At 38.4% G+C, this 18,019-nt stretch overlaps 1 protein-coding gene across 2 annotated transcripts in view; it reads right to left on the reverse strand.

Annotated features, from left to right (window-relative positions):
• The window catches only part of LOC306883740 (protein diaphanous homolog 2-like), a 440,640-nt gene that overhangs the window by 318,320 nt on the left and 104,301 nt on the right, over positions 1-18,019 (reverse strand). For both annotated transcript variants that reach the window (XM_079439172.1, XM_079439173.1), the window contains one exon: positions 3,041-3,180. In XM_079439172.1, coding sequence (XP_079295298.1) covers positions 3,041-3,180 — 140 coding nt within the window. The remainder of the gene's footprint in view (positions 1-3,040; positions 3,181-18,019) is intronic.

Raw genomic sequence — 18,019 nt, forward strand, 5'->3', positions numbered from 1 at the left:
TATTTGAGCTGTATTTAAAAAAATAAATAAATGTTTGTCATTTTAGATTTCTAGGGCTTACACCATTGCATTGTCATGGTGGCTAGTATTTTTATTCATTTTTTGTGGTGTTTATCGAGCTAAACTTGAACTGATAACAGAATATTCTTTTCTAATATTTCAAGGACAGAAATCTCAGAGAGATAATAGCAGCCTGAGACACATGACTTTCTTAATGCACATTCACATCGTATGTGTTTTTAACATTATGTTTCTTTTTCTATACTACAACAGTGTATCCTAAATGTCACAAAAAAATGGGAATGGAAACCTGAATTGCAAAGTCAAAACAAAGCATGTTTTTCAGGATAATGCATACAGAACAACAATAGATTTGTCCTGTGACAAACTTGAAGCGAAATTCAAAATATTCTGACATTATTAATATTCCATTCCATTAAAGGCAACACTTATTTAAATGAATGTGTGATCATTTTATGATTTTACGTCCATGAAAAAAAGCGTCTTCAACCCCATTTCTGCGCTCTTGCAAGTGCAGTTTGATTATTATGGAACAGAACATGTTGCAGGAATCATGACTTAAAAGGAATTCACACTAACATATTTCTTGCAGAGGACAGAGATAAGGTATGAACGGACTCATGAGTAATTGCACCTTGGCAAAGTGAAGGAACTTGGGGTCATTTTCATCACAAATTAATTTCTCATTCAGCACATACTGTTGCTTTATGTCCAAACATTTCAAACTTGCACCTAGTCTTGTTGGAAAAAAAAAAAGACAAATGGTTTCAGGAGAAATGAGTTGGGTCCCATAGGAATTATACTTTAAGCAGACACCGAACTTTCTCTCATCTGTGTGGGATGGAACAAGTCTAGCTTTTCTTTGATTTCTTGGTCTAAAGAAACTACTTTTACAGTATGTAACACCACCTCAAATTGTCTTTAGATGGTCCTTGCAAATGGAATAAAGCTGAAACTGCACATGAAACGGTCCACTTATACAAACAGCACTGCATTATGTTCTTGTCATTGGAGCGAATGTCTCAACTACATAAACCCAGAACACTGTAAAGGTTACATTAAGATACAATATTCAGCACACGGGTGGATATTGTGTTTTGTGATCTGTAATAATTAGCTCCACTCATATTCACTGTAACGCAAACAAGACGTTGAGAAGCTTCTTGAAAGTATTCTTTCAGTGTGCTTAAAAAGACAAAAATTGCATAGACTGAGGTAAAAGGTGAATGATATCAGCACGTCGAGCATCTCCAAGTATCACGTCACCCCAGGGTGCTTCTCTCTGAGCAAGACCTGACCTTCAGTGGGTGAGCGAGACGCCACTCGGCACCCCTCTCTGACAGCGTACTCACAAGTTCAGCCATTTGCAAACGCCCGGAGGGTGGTCCTGGCCTCGCCGGCCCTTCAGCGCAAACTGCCCTTTTACCGAGAGGAAGTGCTGACGCCACTCGTCTTCAGCCAGCAAGTCTGATCTTTACAAACAACCTGTCCTCATAGGGGTACGAAGTGCGGGCTTCTCAAAGAACAATGCTCTGTATCCATTTCCCATGATTAATGGCTAACAGTGGAGTGAATAATTGGATGCACGGGGCCCCGACGCCACATTGTGATGATCTGATAAAGACAACAGAACGAGATGCCATCCCTTCATTTAATTAGGTCAATAACAAGAGATTACCTTGAGGCGCAGTGTTCTACAACTCGCATTCTAGATTATGTGTTCTGTGACAGGAAAACAATAGCAAAGTCATTCCGGTGTTTGCGTTCCTTTAACTACTGCCATCTGGGGAGAAGGGCAGGGGCGTTTATTAATTGCTTTCCAGTGCAAAACACATCTGTTGAGAGCACGGCGCGTAATGCCATCGGATCAAATGGCGGTTCCACTTGGGTCCTTTCTCCCACTGCACAACGGTGGACCTAAAGAGATCGTCTGCCTGCCAATTGTGTGATGACCACTTTATATGCTGCGCTCATTGATTCACATTAAGAGCCATCTCTCAGACAGTGCTCTGGTAAATAATTGAGAGAGTCTGCTGTCACATAGTGTTCCTCTGAGCTACTGGGACCAAATTAAATTTGAAAATCCAGTCCATGAGAGGGGAGGTGAGACGACTTTCTGGGAGAGCAGGCTGGAGGAACTGAATTGGGTCTTATTACAAATGAATGAGTGAGATAAGAGGACAAAAAAAATTATTTAAAAAAAAATTAAAATTGGGGTTGGGGAGAGAAAACGCCAAATTATTTCAAGTACTACTGTACATTAGGCATGATCAGAACAGATTAAAAAAGCAGACGAGAAACGACAGGATACACACTAAACGTGAAGGCGTCTGGTCTTGTAGTGGTGGTTGGTGTGCTTATTAACGTTTCAGAGAATGGCTGGCTGTCTGAAGTGTTAAAAAAAAGGATTTCCTATCTATTAGAGCTTAATAGATAGGGAGGGGGAGATGACAGGGACGGGCTCAAAGTGACTGGTGGATACACTCATTTAGCCAACCCATGCTATGGGCCTCGCTCATTTAACCAGAATTGGGGAACCATACGGACCGGAGGTTAAAAGACTCATTGACAGATTTCCAATTAGCATCATGAAAGAAATCCGCCAAGACTGCCACGTGCAGACAGGAAAATGAGGTTTAACTTTTCGTTTCACAGTGAGTGGTTGGAGGTGGCTGAAATCAGTGTTGATATGTCAGTTTCTCATCAGAATGTGGAGATGTCTGTCTATGGTCATGTCTCTTTTCTGTATATTTTTATTTTTATTACTATTTTTATTCTTAATTATTGTATATTCTTTTCATTAGTGTTCTTTATCACCTTAATTATATGTTGTCTGCACTATGTTTGTACTTTCTGTACTGGAAGCTCATAACACCAAGACAAATTCCTTGTGTGTGCAAACACACTTGGCAATAAAGCTCTTTCTGATTCTGATTCGGATTCTGATTTCTGATTCTGATTCTGAGAGAATGGAACGGTTAGTGCTGTGGACAGAGTGTGTAAGGAATGACTGACTGACCTGACGGGGTTGCTGGTCAAGGACACGCGCAGGGACTCCAGGCAGTTGAGTAGTTTGTCTTCGGAGATGCCTGAGCGCAGCTCGTGCACATACTCCTGTGACGAGAGCGTACACTCGTGCTTGCTGTTCCTCAGTCCACCCTGTGGGAACGAGACACATTAAGGGATCAGCCACTGCACCGCTGCGCTTTACACCCTGTTAGGCCTGTCACATGTTAATTACAACATCTGTATTAGACTTGATCATTGATGGAATTCATGAGCTTCCTAAGAAAGCTCCCTCTGCTGTTACTTGCAATCTCTGACTCTGTTTTCAGCTTTATTTTGACAATAAATGAGCAAAAGCATTGGAATCCTCCTCATTTGAAGACAGGCAGAAAATAGTAGGTGGGGGAAGTAACTACCAACACCTCATTTGTGGATGAGGCAGCGCCCCTGTGCTCCCAGCTGTATCCCAGTCTCCAGCAGGTGAGAATGATTACTTACACTCCATAACTGCAGACTCACTTCCTCCCTAAATCAGCAGACTGCCCACCCACAGCACTGACTGACACCGAGCTACCAGCTAGACTAGTCAGCAGGAGCTGCCTCATGCTAATTCTACAGTGCACACACACAGACTAATGGGAAATGCTCCCACACACAATATAAAAACAGCAGCATAAAGTGCTTATTAAAATATAATATTTTTGTTCTGATATGGGGACAATGCTGTTGTTGGGCACTCAATGGCTAGGTTCACACAGCAGCAGCAGAATACAGTTGTTGGGCACTCAATGGCTATGTTCACACAGCAGCAGTAGAATACAGCTTGTCGGTCATGTCGGGGAGCTAAGTATGGTTCATATGTGTTCATACACATTTTATGAAGGGTGACAACCGTGTTATATAAACAAAGTAAATTTGTTACTGCTGTTAACTCAGACAAGCTTTATAGAACATCTCATAAGAATAAACTGGAATTGATTTTGTGAAATGATAATATGGTCAAAATTGACCAATGGCTATAATTTGCTCATAGGTTAAAATGAATTCTGACACTGCAGGCCTTTTTTATTATTAAAACTTATTAAAAACTGTTTAAGTGATTGCAGAGACTGTACATCAGAATCCAATCAAAATGTTTGCACAGTAAACTGAAAAGAGAAAATCATTTGAAAGTGATTACAAGTTAAATAATTATTGTAAATACACAATGGACCCTAAAGTTTCTACAAAGTATTACCTATGGTTCTGTGACCTCTTTAGTTAATATTCACATTAGAATGACCTAAATCAATCAATAAATATATATATATATATATATATATATATATATATATATATATATATATATATATATTAAATGGGATTAACTTTGTAACATTGATTAGTAACAAAAAACAAGAAACTAAACGATATAAAACAAAATAAAAAAGTAAAATTAAGAATAAAATAAATTCTAAAAATATACTGTTGTATGCACATGAAAATGTTATTCACTGACTGTGTGTGCTGTACATCTCACACACTACTGTAATGTATGTTCTACTCACAATCCCACACTTCGGAGAGGTATACAGACACTAAATCTCTGCACATACATATACAACATTTTTTATTGTCTTATTCCTTTACTTTGTGGTTCAACTGTTTGCTTTGCACAGATGAAGGACTTTAACCAAGCACCGGCGTATAAAATAAAACATCCTTATGAACAGGAAACAGATCAAATACTAAGAACAAATCAATTTAGTGACAGGTGGGATGTCTTACCATCCCCTTCTACCGATATAACCAGGCCTAGGTGGATTTATTCATGATGCTCGCGCATACAAAAACCCATTTCTGTGCAAGCTGCCAAGCTTGTGGGTTTTTGTGACTACTTTCTTCACTCTCACGCGTTAGACAGACAGAGTGAAGATTGTCAATCTGTTACCTGCACTGCACCCCTTGGGCAAAAGAATCTAAAGCGTGCCATGCGTTCCACTTTTTATATACCACATTATTATTATTCTTGTCATTTTACTAAGATTTCTTTTATTTTTATATATTTTTTTTATTTTATTCACAGTTGTGTTCTGTTATCCAAGTCATCCATGTGTTTCTTTTTCTTTTGAAGCTGTTTTCCATCCGTATGTTCTGAAAACAACAACCTGCCAAACAAGGCAGAGGAAAAAGAAGAGGGCGGCAGAGCACAGGGTGGGCTGTCAAAGTAACCTGCGTAGACGGAGGGATGAATTAATGCAGACAGAGAAGTATGCAGCGAGTATTAGCGGTTTCTTCCCGTGTACGATTTTGCTTTAATGTCGTCGTCCCAGGATGTGGCTTCCACAGCAGGCAAGCTGCACTAATAGGCAGTCTTGGAGGAATAAACAGGGCATCTTTGTGATGGAGTCCCATTTCTGCTCTGTCGAGGCACAGCGAAGAGACTCAGACACGGGCGGCAGCGCTGGTTTATATAGCAACAGGAAAATAAATGAGCCATTACTATAGGCAAGTAGGGGGTTGCAATAGGGAGACACTGTACGTGTTGAGTCTGCAGAACATGTAAACATGGCAGACAGCACAGTGATTTACTCTTGTGCGATCAGCAGGTGTTAGTATTAGGTTTTAAGCAGTTGGTTAAACGTAGGCGGTGGTTTAGAACGATATGATGGGTTGTTGTTGCAATAAAAGCAGCCTTGATGTTGACTGGCAGCTGTGAATCTGAACTGACCTTGTGTTTTCTTGTACCATCATTTGTGTGAATAAGATGTTCAAATAGAAGCAGCGCTCTGCAGAGTTCTTGCATGCCTCCTTATAAAAAAAGTGAGATCTAACTACTCTTTAAATTTTTGCGAGCGAACTCAGTCCATTTTCACTCTCTCTTTCTCTCTCTCTCTCGGAGGATACAAACGACTTTTTCCCCAAACACATCTGAGGCGCTCATGTTGAAGCGATTCAGCTCTTTCTTCTCAGGCAAGTCCTCATACTTGAATTTGTCTTGATCTGGATCCAACTAAAGATCACTCGGTTCATCTGCCTCTATAGATCAGATGAGGAAATCCAAGGGACCAGATATGACTGGTGTGCTTATACCTGCCTGATAGAAGTAATGGGGTGTGTGTGCAAGAGAGGTTATTACTTCCCTCATTACTGTCTCTAGTAACTGTAGTTGCCCCTAGCTCTTTCCAGACCTGCTGCAGACTGTTATCTCAGATTCACTGAACCACAGGCAGAGCTGCTTACTGTCTCAATATGAGAGGAATCACATGATGGCTGCGCAACTGTGACTATCTTTATATTATTCAGAATATCCTTGGGTTGGAAAAGCAAAAGGTAGCTGAAACTTTTCTGTTCTGCCTAATATGTACTTCTCATTCTTATAGTTAAGGGTTTGTGCAAATCCCTAATAAAAAGTATTGTACTTTGGCACACTACTCATTCAAGATACCAATATTCAGTTGTTTTTTCTTTTGTAATTTTTTCCATCGTATGGCTGATAACCAATTAAGTTATTTAATTGATATAATATTATTATTATTATTATATTGTATTAATACTATTTTGTCTTAATAAATGTAAACAATAAAAACTCAAATCAGTTGTTTTAAATGCTACAAGTAAATTTAGGCATCAACACAAAGCACAGTATAAAAAAATACTGCCAAAGATTAAATTTAACTGTTATTAATTTAGTAGTTCTTTTAAAAAAATTAAAAGTGTAAATGATATGATGGCAAAGGTAATCTAAATTATAAAAAATATATACATATATTCACACAGGCTTTCATTGAGAAAATAACATTAAAACAGAAAGTAACATTAAAATTTGACGATAATGTTATACTAATTATATAACTAGTTATTTAATATATTATTGTTAAATTTATTCAATAGAACACTAATGTAATGTATCTATATAATATATAAAAAATAAAAATAAAGAGTAAATGAGTATACACAATTATATAACCAAACACAGGCTAATTTTACCCTATTATTATTACCCAGAAAACCTTGGCAACCACATGACAAAGGCCCTGCCTGAGCACAATGCCCTATATAAATCAACAACACCACTCTAAAATGTAGTGTCAATACCCTAAAACACAAAATCCCTGGGATTCTGAGCATCACAAACAGATCAAGTTTGCTACAAAATTAAACGATGAAAAGCAGGGGCAAAAGTGCTCTCTGTATTGCTTTCTATGGCAAAAACAGGCAGAATCTTCAATCTAACCCACTCTAGTAAGAGAGTTTCTGGTTTCACTATCCATTGACCTTTACCACTGGAAACCAAAGACAGGCCATAATATGCTGCTTAATGACCCTGGCCAGCTCAATCCGTTGGGATGATATCAACATTACACCAGACCACACTAATCATGCAGACAGCCACATCCACTGGTTCACTGTAACTGGGTTTCTGCTGTTGGCTGAAGAGAACTTGGGGGAATGGCCTGTGTGCAGGCATGCTGCACATAGAAAGAGAGAAAAAGAGAGGCAGAGATAAGGAGGAGAGACCAACCAGCAGATGGATCGAGTGCTGGAGAGATAAAGAGAAGAAAAAGAGACAAACTTGGAAAGGAAGGGAGAGAGAGAAGAGAGAATCGGAGCTCAGTGAAAAGATCAATACAGTCCTTTGACCAAGCCCAAAGTGTTCATCTCTGAGTTTTATTGAATCCATATTTGTCAATAACAGCATTTCCTGCCAGAAACAATAGTGCAGGGAACAATTACTCCAGTGAGCCTGTCAATTTCTCAGGCTGGCTATAAGAGTGTGTGTGTTTTCTTCCTGACTCTGATACAGCCTTGGCACAATCTGACGTGAGTGAGTGCAACTATCGCAAAAGGAGGGGGCGGGCCCGCTGCTTTTCTCTTCACCTCCGCATCCTACGCCCATTGATAATGAGACAGCAGCTAACTGACAGGCTGAATGGGGACCAGCCATTGGGTGCAGCATACTGTCAAAAAACATCTGTTTACTATGAGGGGGACAAAAAGTGGTCTTCCTCAAGGGGGTGCTAACTGGTTTTTAAAGTCAAATTCTCCATTAAGCCATATTAATAACCTAGGATTATTTTTTATATATTTTTTGGAATGAAATTGTATTGTTTGTTTGGAGACTATTTGTTTGAACCTATTAGTTCTAAAAGCTGGTAACTAATGGTGCATTCAAGTCATGTCGGCTAGATTGTATTTACGAGTTGAACGCACATGAACCCCACCACAAAGTCATTATTACGAGTGGGAAACTCGAAATTTGTCAGTGAAAAAAAAAATGTGTCGGATGCACTGGATGCATTGAATTTTATGTCGAAAATCATTGAGTTTTATGTAGAAAAGTTAAATCGCCATCTTGTTCCGACCAAAGTGATTTGAAGACATTGTAATCACAACTTGTCAACTCGTCAATACAAACATCCTAGGAGGACTTGAACGCAGCATAAGATATAAAAGTGAATCTGCTCATCTAAAATACTCTAGAAAAGTATTTTTAAAAAATCTTATCATCATCAACAAATGTGAAGTCTCATCAAGGCTTATTTATTTATTTTTTTGAGACAGTATTAGTAACAGTAAAAGAGCCTAATCAGCCTTATTACAATTTAAAATAACAATTTTCCATTGTAATATATTTTGAAACTTAATTTATTCCTGTAATGTCAAAGCTGTTTCTTCAGTGTCACATGATCCTTTTAATATATTCTAATATGTTGTTTTGGTGTTTAAGAAACATTTTTCAATATTAATGTCTTTGATTAATAGAAAGTTCAAAAGTATTTATTTGAAAAAGAACACTGCTAATCTACCACTCTTTACTATTTCCATGGAAACAGACATTTTTTGCAATGACTTCCTGAGTGATGTCATTATCCAGCTCTGTGTGCACAGGATGCTCCACAGTAATCTGGGTCCAGATCTGGATCTAGATCGGCAGATATGCGTCTGTTTGCAGTCAGATATGCGCAGAGAGAGCATGATTACGAGCTGATGGAGGAGCGCGATAGCGGTGCGTCACACATTGTGGATGTAATTTATCTCTGCGTGAGGTCACCGCAGCGGAATAATTCTGTTAAATTACGGTTCGTAACTGAGTGTCACTTTAATAGGCAGTAAACAGATAACCTGCTGCAGATACCCCCGTGACTCTCTCTCTTCCACACTTTGCGTGACCTTGTCAAATATCTCAGTGACAGCAGTAAGGGACCATCAAAGTGAGAGATGCAGTTACTGCACCCATGAGCATGACCATAAGGCGCACACACAATAACAGGATGTGACTTAACAGCTCAAACTGAAAACTACTACAGCAAAACTCCATGGAGAGAGCCGATATGCACACTATGAAACAGCAAGACCTTGAAATAATCTTTTGTGCATTTAATGTCTTGTGTGAATTAAATTATATTAATATTCGGATCCCTCCATAAACACCCGAAATGATTGGTGATAATGGGGTTTTTAATTACCTCTTCTTTGTACATGATTAATGAAAATTACTGGAGTGCCCACTGATCTTTTTGAAAAATAATACAGATATAATCGTTGCAATTAGTGCACATGAAGCCATATCAATGCCAAGTGGTTGCGAATGTTTTATTCCGTAATTTACTGCTCATTAGTGCATGATTGAAAGATTTACAGATGAGGAGCCAGCACCTTCTCCATAGGAAAACAAGCAAACCTACAAAACAGAAGCTCACAAGGAAAACACACAAACAAAAAAAAGCATCCCGCTCTCTGAAGTTTCCAGAGTCCCTCTGCTCTGAAAGGTCAGCTGAATGCAGCATCAGTTGAGATGCATGGACAATAGCACCCATAGAAAGTCCCTGAGGACATCCCCTGTTACTCAATGAATAGTATTTTGATGTGTCCCGGGAGCTGTACTCACTGGGTTATTTCCCATCAAGACAAGCAGCGTTGCACTTTCTCCCTCCTTAAGAACACACCGGAGTGGTGTCCCACAGGGAACATGTTCTACGCTGTCATAAAGGAGAAGAGCCACCCTGCTTACGGAATAACTAACTACTCATTTATCACCTCAGGAAACATGGGCAGATGTTGAGATATTTACTGTTCTGTGTTCAAAACAAATTAAGCACTACCACAGCATCTGCAACATGCTTTGTTTGAGAAGCACATGTTTTTGACTCACCCCTAAGACAAATGTGTACAAAAAATAATGTAATACAAAAGTGTATTTTTAACTACAATACCTTATGTGTCATATGAACAACCACTCAGAACGTCACAAAACCTGCATCATTCCATAACAGGTATTATAAAACTTTTTTTTTTTTTAACTGTACATAAAAAATTGTTCATAAGTCAATTAATCATGAATCAAACTATGTGGGTCACACTGTATACTTATAATTCACTAAAAAGAACCAGTTTATAGGAGTTATTTGTTCATTTGTATTCATGAACGTTTCTCTCAGTTAATGTATACAATCTAACAGTCTATCGTGTCTAACACGCATGCTGTTGTGAATAATTAAGCAAGGCATCTTCTCATAGGATAAAAACACTCATGAATAATAATTACACCGACGCATCATCGAAGTCCTTTGCATTGTCACAAACTGTGACGTCAACACGATGTAGATTTTAAACCAAGACGACGAAATAACGCAAAAAAGCTAAAACTGTTTTCTCCAACAATTCAAATGAACGGATTCTAACATCGTCTTCTATGATGTGCAACACAAACACCTCTGCTAAAATCTCAGAAAAAGTGGTTTGGTGTTTCATGACCCTTTAATCAAGAATCGAACTACGCAGGATGCAATGTGTGGGTGTGTGTGCATATTATATATATTATTATTGTGCAATACCTGCAAAACCCGCACCAAAATTCAAGCCCATATATATATATATATATGGGCTATCGGGTTTTGCCGGTATTGCGCAATAATAATCTTTAACTTTCTGTGAGCTCGCACCCAAAGCGCGCGCACACGGAGCTGCATTTTAAAGTTTTTAAAAGCTTAAAGTTGCAGTTTAAAAATCAAAGCTCTTTTTAAATATCTTCCTTATATGAATCAACAACATTATAAAATTGTAAAACACAAATACACTGCGTGAGAAAACATTTTTTTAGATTAGATGATTGTAAATTAAAAAAATTACTACATTTTTATTGAACATCTATGGGACAACTATCACTGAAAATAAAAGGCTGAACTATTTCAAAAGAACAGCAATAAGATCTAAACGCCAGAAATAAATGCGCTAGCAGCGCTACACATTTCTGCTCAAACAGATACTGCACATTTCTGTTGAACCTGGAACACGCCTTTAAATGCATCTGCTTCCGTGCTCCAGTCATGTGGCGTTTCACCCGGTCACAACCACTTAGCTGACTCAACACTAGTGTGTGTTATGTCACTTTAAAAATGGAAACCATCCAACAGCAAATCACTTCACATCCTCCACCTGCACATTAAAGTACTGATGCTCACTCTGTTGAAAGCACACTGTACAGCACAGGCAGGTGAGTGAGACCTAGATAAAAACAATGCAAAACACAGCACTTACAAAACTGAATCTGAATCACAATTCTCCATTCAAGGGGGAAAACACAGGTCTCGGGCATGAAGCCAAGTTATTTGAGGATGGCAAACAAAGTAATGGCTGTGTGTTGATTAAAGAAGGATCCCTGAAAGGCTTCATACAACAGCAGGTGGCACAGCATGATGAGATTACAGCATTAGAAGCTTTTCTCCCATCATTCCAATGCAAACACAAATTATAATACCCTATACATTCAGTTAAACAGGCCCTAATTCACTGAGGCTTCAAGGACCAAGATGGGCAGAATGCAGAACACCGGTAGTTTAAACAAGGACGGTTGACCCAAGACCACCCAAGGGTCAGCAAAAAAAAAAAGCAAAGAGTTATTATTGACTGGAATGTCATGAACTCAGAACTTTAGTCAGATTTTACGCTATAAGATTCTATAGAATGACCTTGTGCTTTCTCAAATAACAGGAAGCAAATTATGCAGGAAAATAATTGGCAAAAGATTATAATGTTTCAGAGATCAGAGCATGCATTAACCTCTGTACTGCAGTCCTCAATAAACTGATTTAACATTCTCACGACTTATTGATGTAAGAGCTTTTTTTTTTCTTTTTCTTGGCCTACCGGTCAAATAAAATGCTTTTCGAAGCAACAGAGCAGAGGCTAAAAGGACATAGTTTTTTTTTTTTTGTTTTTTTGTAATAGATAAAAGCTGAAATGTCCAAATAAAAAGTCCACTGCTGAAGACTCCACTGCTGTCAAAAGCAAAGCCTTCAAGTGCACATCAGCACAAAATATTTTTATTTTACATAGGCTACAAGAAGAAAAAGCCCTTGACAGCTTGTGGTTGCTCACTTTAGCAGGACTTTAACTACACATGATCGTTGTCTCGTCCATTGTTTGATCCTGACAAGGACACACACAACACCGTAACCTCTCAGATTCTTGCCATACAACTGCACCTGCACAGGCAATTGTTCAGCTGTTTGCTCAGAGTATCATAAAAGAGTCTATAATTCATAGGGTTTCAAACTGAATTTAAATACACAATAACCAGATCGCTTTCTACTGAAATCATATTCGTAGAGTTTTAGCAAGTTTTGTAAGTCAAGCGTGGACAATATACTATAAATTTATCAGCATGTATTGGTAAACACTAAAAATTAAAACAAATTTTAGCAAATATTAAAATATATTACATATTTTATTATATATTATATTTTGATGTCAGATTTCTCAAAACAGCTAGTTTAATAGTTTTGATTGCTTTATTTTTAATATTCGGTCAAAATAGTGTAGAACTGTAATTTCAATTTATTAATTAGCATTGTGATTCTTTACCAAAATGTGTTGTACTCAAGTTATGCTAAAGACTGGGGAAAAAAAGAAAAAATTAAATATGTATTTAAAAATAAACTAATCAAATTGCAAAAATAAGAAAAATCTACATTTTCTATCTACAGTAACTTCAACTAGGTATCAAGAACAAATACATTTTTATTTGAAGGTGGTAAACTATTAATGTGTGAGCCATTCTAGCACATACTCTTAAACATCTGATTGTATGAGACATCTTTGGTGCATCTTGTTGATCATTTCCATTTGGAGACCTGTTAAAATAGGTCAGCATGCAGCAGGCAGAAAGTACAGTGGGCCTTGAGTGCTTTATTATCAGTTTAGGCAGCAGATTATTGAAGGAGATGCCCTTCACTTTAGATTTTTTGGAAGTTTTGGAAGTCAAGTCAAGTGTGGACAAAGTCAGGCTGGAGTTTGTAGATGAAATTAGGCCATTTCCTACCTCCCTCTTAAGATGAGGCAGAGGAGAAGGGGGAGGAAACCAAGTTAAAAACATTTCATGCCATGCAAAATGGATTCTGAGGAAAAATACAACTTTTATTTATTTATTTTTTTATCCAGAAATATGAAACTATCAATAAAACATTACTGAAGCCAGATATATCCAAACACCTCTCAGTGCAACTCTGAAATTCATGGAAAGATGAGAGGACAAAACCAACCTGTTCCAAACAACTTGAGGCTGTTTACTGATAAATAAAATACAATTCCGGAGATGAGGGCTGCCTCAATAAGCATGGAAAATTAATACATTAATAAAATATTTGGACATCAAAAACAGCTCTCAAAAAAAAAATTATTTGCTTTAAACATGTTAAAATATTGTTGCACTGGAAAAGGGGTTTTAAGACAATAGCTTAAAAATAAAATATTGCTTTATCTTGTGCAAAAAACTGACATTGTCCTTATTGCATGTCTAAAATGTTCTAATTTTGTAGTGAAAAACAAGCTCTCAGTTAGCAGTTAGCTGTGTTTGAGCGTGTCTGAGGCTGGGAGTAAAACTGTTTTTTTTCTTTTTCACTAATCATGTCCAGTTCTCAGTGGCTCAGCGGTGCTGTGAATGTTTCAAGCTTTCTTGCATTTTAATCAACCTTTTCAATTAGGAACTAATTAATACCTAACAGGAGGGACGCCTGTCACTTTGAGGATAAAAAAGAGACTATGAGTCACTGTATCACTATTACCTCACTGAGACAAAGAAAGAGCGAGAAATTGAGACACAGCGAAAAAGACCATACAACAATCCTACATGTCGATGCAAGAAAACAGCATTAAGATCATGTTAGAAGCTCTGCCACCCATCTTAAATCTTGTCAGAAAGCAAAGACTGAAGACAGTATGTCTGCTGAGAAAAATCACTGCGGTTCTACTCGGCTATGCATCACACAAAGAGTACTAGTGTTCAGGGGAGGCTTGTGAGATGAAGATGTGCTGTAAATTACAGACACAATCAGCTGATTTCAAATATAAGCAGGCTTGTAAATGCAGTTTTAAATGTTTACAAAAGCAATTCACTGAAGTACAGAGACGGTTCAGGATATCTGAAGTTCTATTAAACATATGCCAACATTTCCTTAAAAGGAAAATCAAAGTACGGTTTCACGGGACACTTTACTGACTATTATTATATGAACTTAAACAAAAAAGCATTAAACTATGTGGGTCTGCGCAAAGAAAGTCATACAGGTTTTAAACAACATACGGCTCAGTAAATGTTCAGTTTGGGGTAGCTATCCCTTTAATGGATTTTATTTTTAATTTGAAAAAAAAAAAAAAAAGACTAGGATTTTTTTTTTTTTTTTTTACGAACTAACAATGATTTTTCACTATGAAAATGTAGGGGGAAAATCCAGTTGTTTCTAATAACCCAATTAGTCAATGTCGGAATGGCCAACATGAGCTACATAAACACATTATATGTATTGTTCATAAACTTGAATCTGCACAAAGCAATGTGACTGTACATGTGAAATTTAAGTTACATGCTAGACAGAATGTATGAGTCACACTGTGAACATGCTTTTTTCCATAATGCACTAAAACATGTCAAAACACAGACAATGAATAACTAAGTGCAAGGATTTCCAAAGTTTTAAAATGTTTTTGTTAAACGGTAAAAAAGTTTGAATACTTGGTTTCATTTTGCACATCAATTAAAATTTAATTTTCATCTACTAAAATTAGATATTTTAGTTTTTTCTCTTGAAAATGATCTAGTCATTGTGTCATTTCATGTCAAAGGATATTTGTCACAGGAAAAAAATATGAGCAAAACAAAAATTAACACTGAAAGTAAATTTATAGGCTATAAGCATACTGATATACAAGACACTGGAGAAAACTGGGCTAAAATTCTGCATTAGAGCACAAAGGGCTGGCATGAATGTTTCTATTACTGCTCAATTTATCATCCATAGGTAGAGAAGAATGGGCTTTCAAGGTGATCTGCTGCTTGCGTAGCGAAGTGTTTATTGCATCCATTGGTCAATCAATCGCGAAGGGCAGTCAATCGAGCTCATGGTCTTAAAAGGTCCGTGTGGATTCCCTATTCAATAAGCGTGAAAGAGAATATAGGCAGGTTGACTCGGGTAAATTCGCCAGCACCTTGAAGGACACCAGAGCCCAATCAAGGCAGGCTGCACTTTTTAGTATATTCACACAGTGTCATAGACTGGTAAACAAGAGGCCCATTTAAAAGGTAAATCACAGCATATCTCATTTGGGCTCAGCCGGAGTCTCTGCTGAATTGATTGTAGCATATGGTTCTAATGAACTGGCTCCTTTGCAGACAGCAGAGGGGAAGTGCCCCCCAAACAGCCTTACTGGGCAGAAAGACTAGAGTGAAGAAATAAATGAGTACTGGTGTCTGATGTGATGTTCTCTATCTCCTCCTCCAGCTTTATTATTTTCTTCTCCTGAGGATGGTTAAAAACAAGTGTAATCTACACTTAACTAACATACAACAGATACAAGTCCTCCTGTTTTGTTTTCCACAAATAAGTGGATGCTTATATTTCAGATTTAATGGGAAGTCTGATAGACAAAGATGAACTCCAACTAGAACTTTAACTTAGTTTAGAGTCCATAACTAAAAAAATTGACAGCGCAAAGGGCCAGGGTGCCCGAGAGAATTGGTGCAGAGATGGAGGAAAGACAGAAAGAGACATGAAGAAACAGCAAGAACAGAGAAGGCGGCAGTAGTGGTAGTGAACTTGGGAAACTTTTAGTGAGGGCTAAACAGGGCCCCTTGAGTTAGCTGGTAACTGCCGAGGTTGTATTCCTGCTGGGATGACATGCGTCTGTCATGCAGACCCAGAGACTGACCTGACTTTTGGCTGCTGAACTGCTCAGGGAAGAGAACTGCAGTGATTAATGACAGCACAGCTGAGCAGGTGATGCTTCACCCAGCAGTGGCACAGCTTATAAATAAAAAAAAATAAAAAATAAAAATGATATGTATACATAGAATTTTTTTTTTTTTATATGAAAATATACATGTATGTTTTATTTATTTTAATTATTCTCTTAAATTTAAATTTGTATATATGTATGTAAATGTTTATGTCTACTTAATGTTTGGCAATATAAAAGGCACGCCAACAAAGCTACTACAATCTGGACATGAATCCACAATGCTTAGCTCGTTGTCTCGCACACAAAAATCGAAGCTGTGTTTACAGTCATGTGTACAAACTACTTATATTACCACATACACCAACCAGTGCCACAAAAAATCTTTAAAGCCTACCTTAATTATGCTGGGTAGACTGCATTATTTATTTCACATTTCACATTTGTTTGGTCTCACTACTGTTTTCCACAGAGAGAAATCAATTTAAAATGTTAAAGAGGTGTCAAGTTAGAAAAAAACGCAACAGCTATTAAAGACCAGATATTCATCATCACCTCCAAGGCTCCTCAGCGGACAATGTTGACAGTGTGAGCCGCAGCGGCAGCAAGCAACAGCAAGCCAAAAAGGTGGCTTTCTGCATCTCTCTGAAGGCCCAGTGTCCTAATCAGCGATATTGGCTTCATTCAGCCTGAGATCTGGGCAAACACAAGCTGTTTCTCCTCACATCCGCACCATTAAATCGCTTCCACCTCACTTCTCTGTCCATTCAATAGCAGTAGAAATACCTATTCATCATAGCCACTCTTCCCGCTCCCACCTAATAACAGACGCAGAGATCTTTAACTGCCCATAAACGAAGCCTCCAAACTTCAGAAGGCCTGCATCAGCAGCCTGGCCCGGGGAGGTTCTGGCATGACTACTCTTACAAAGCAAGATTAATTAGCCTGTTGAATGGAGAATTGTCTCAGCTGTGGCAATTTGCCTGTGCTGCAGCCGGTGCTGGGCGGCTTTGGGACCTCCCATGGATTTGCGGCGTGGTTGGGGAGTTCCACCGGGGGCTTTCGCGTCGCTCTCGACTCAGCTCGGCTCCTCAAGTAGGACACGCCGAAATAAGATAGAGGTGCTCGTTTGGAGAGGCTGAGCCGCCCGGCTAAGTGAAAGCAGGTGAGACAATTACTCTTTGTTAAGGCGCTGGGCGATTTGTTAACGAATGAGACGAGGGATACGAATGAGCCGTCCTCCACATCAAATTCACAAATTGCAGTTAATTTACTAGTGCTTTAAATAGAACGTCCATTTGAGTTGGCTAAGTAAAAGTGTGTCAGGGCTGGATGGAAAATAATGTTAAAAACACATTGCACACATTTATCTACTACAAGATAGTGAAGAAAGGCCTGTTGCTGAGTGGGAGGGCAAATATCACTGTCTGCCTTTAGTAGTACAGCTCCGCGGAGAGTGAATTTGCACGTTTAGGCTCTTTTTTTACAATGGTGGGACAAGGGTGTCATAGACTTTCATGTGGTGGCCTGCAGGTGATCTTCCACTCAGCTTCTAAGAAATGACAGGTGTGACCTTTCAACAGCCAGCAGCGCTTCTTTCCTCACCTCAAGACCATCTCCCTTTTTACCCCGAGATAGTCGTGGTCTCGTCTCAATGCAGACTTCAGATGCAGGGATGTGCGCTTGCACACGGGACCCCGTGCCACCTCGATTAACACGGTGCGACTACAGGACTCGCATGAAAAATAGATCACCTAATGCATTCAGATAGAATCATTCA

The sequence above is a fragment of the Barbus barbus genome (genome assembly GCF_936440315.1).
Source record: "Barbus barbus genome assembly, chromosome: 17".
NCBI classification, from domain to species: Eukaryota; Metazoa; Chordata; class Actinopteri; order Cypriniformes; family Cyprinidae; genus Barbus; species Barbus barbus.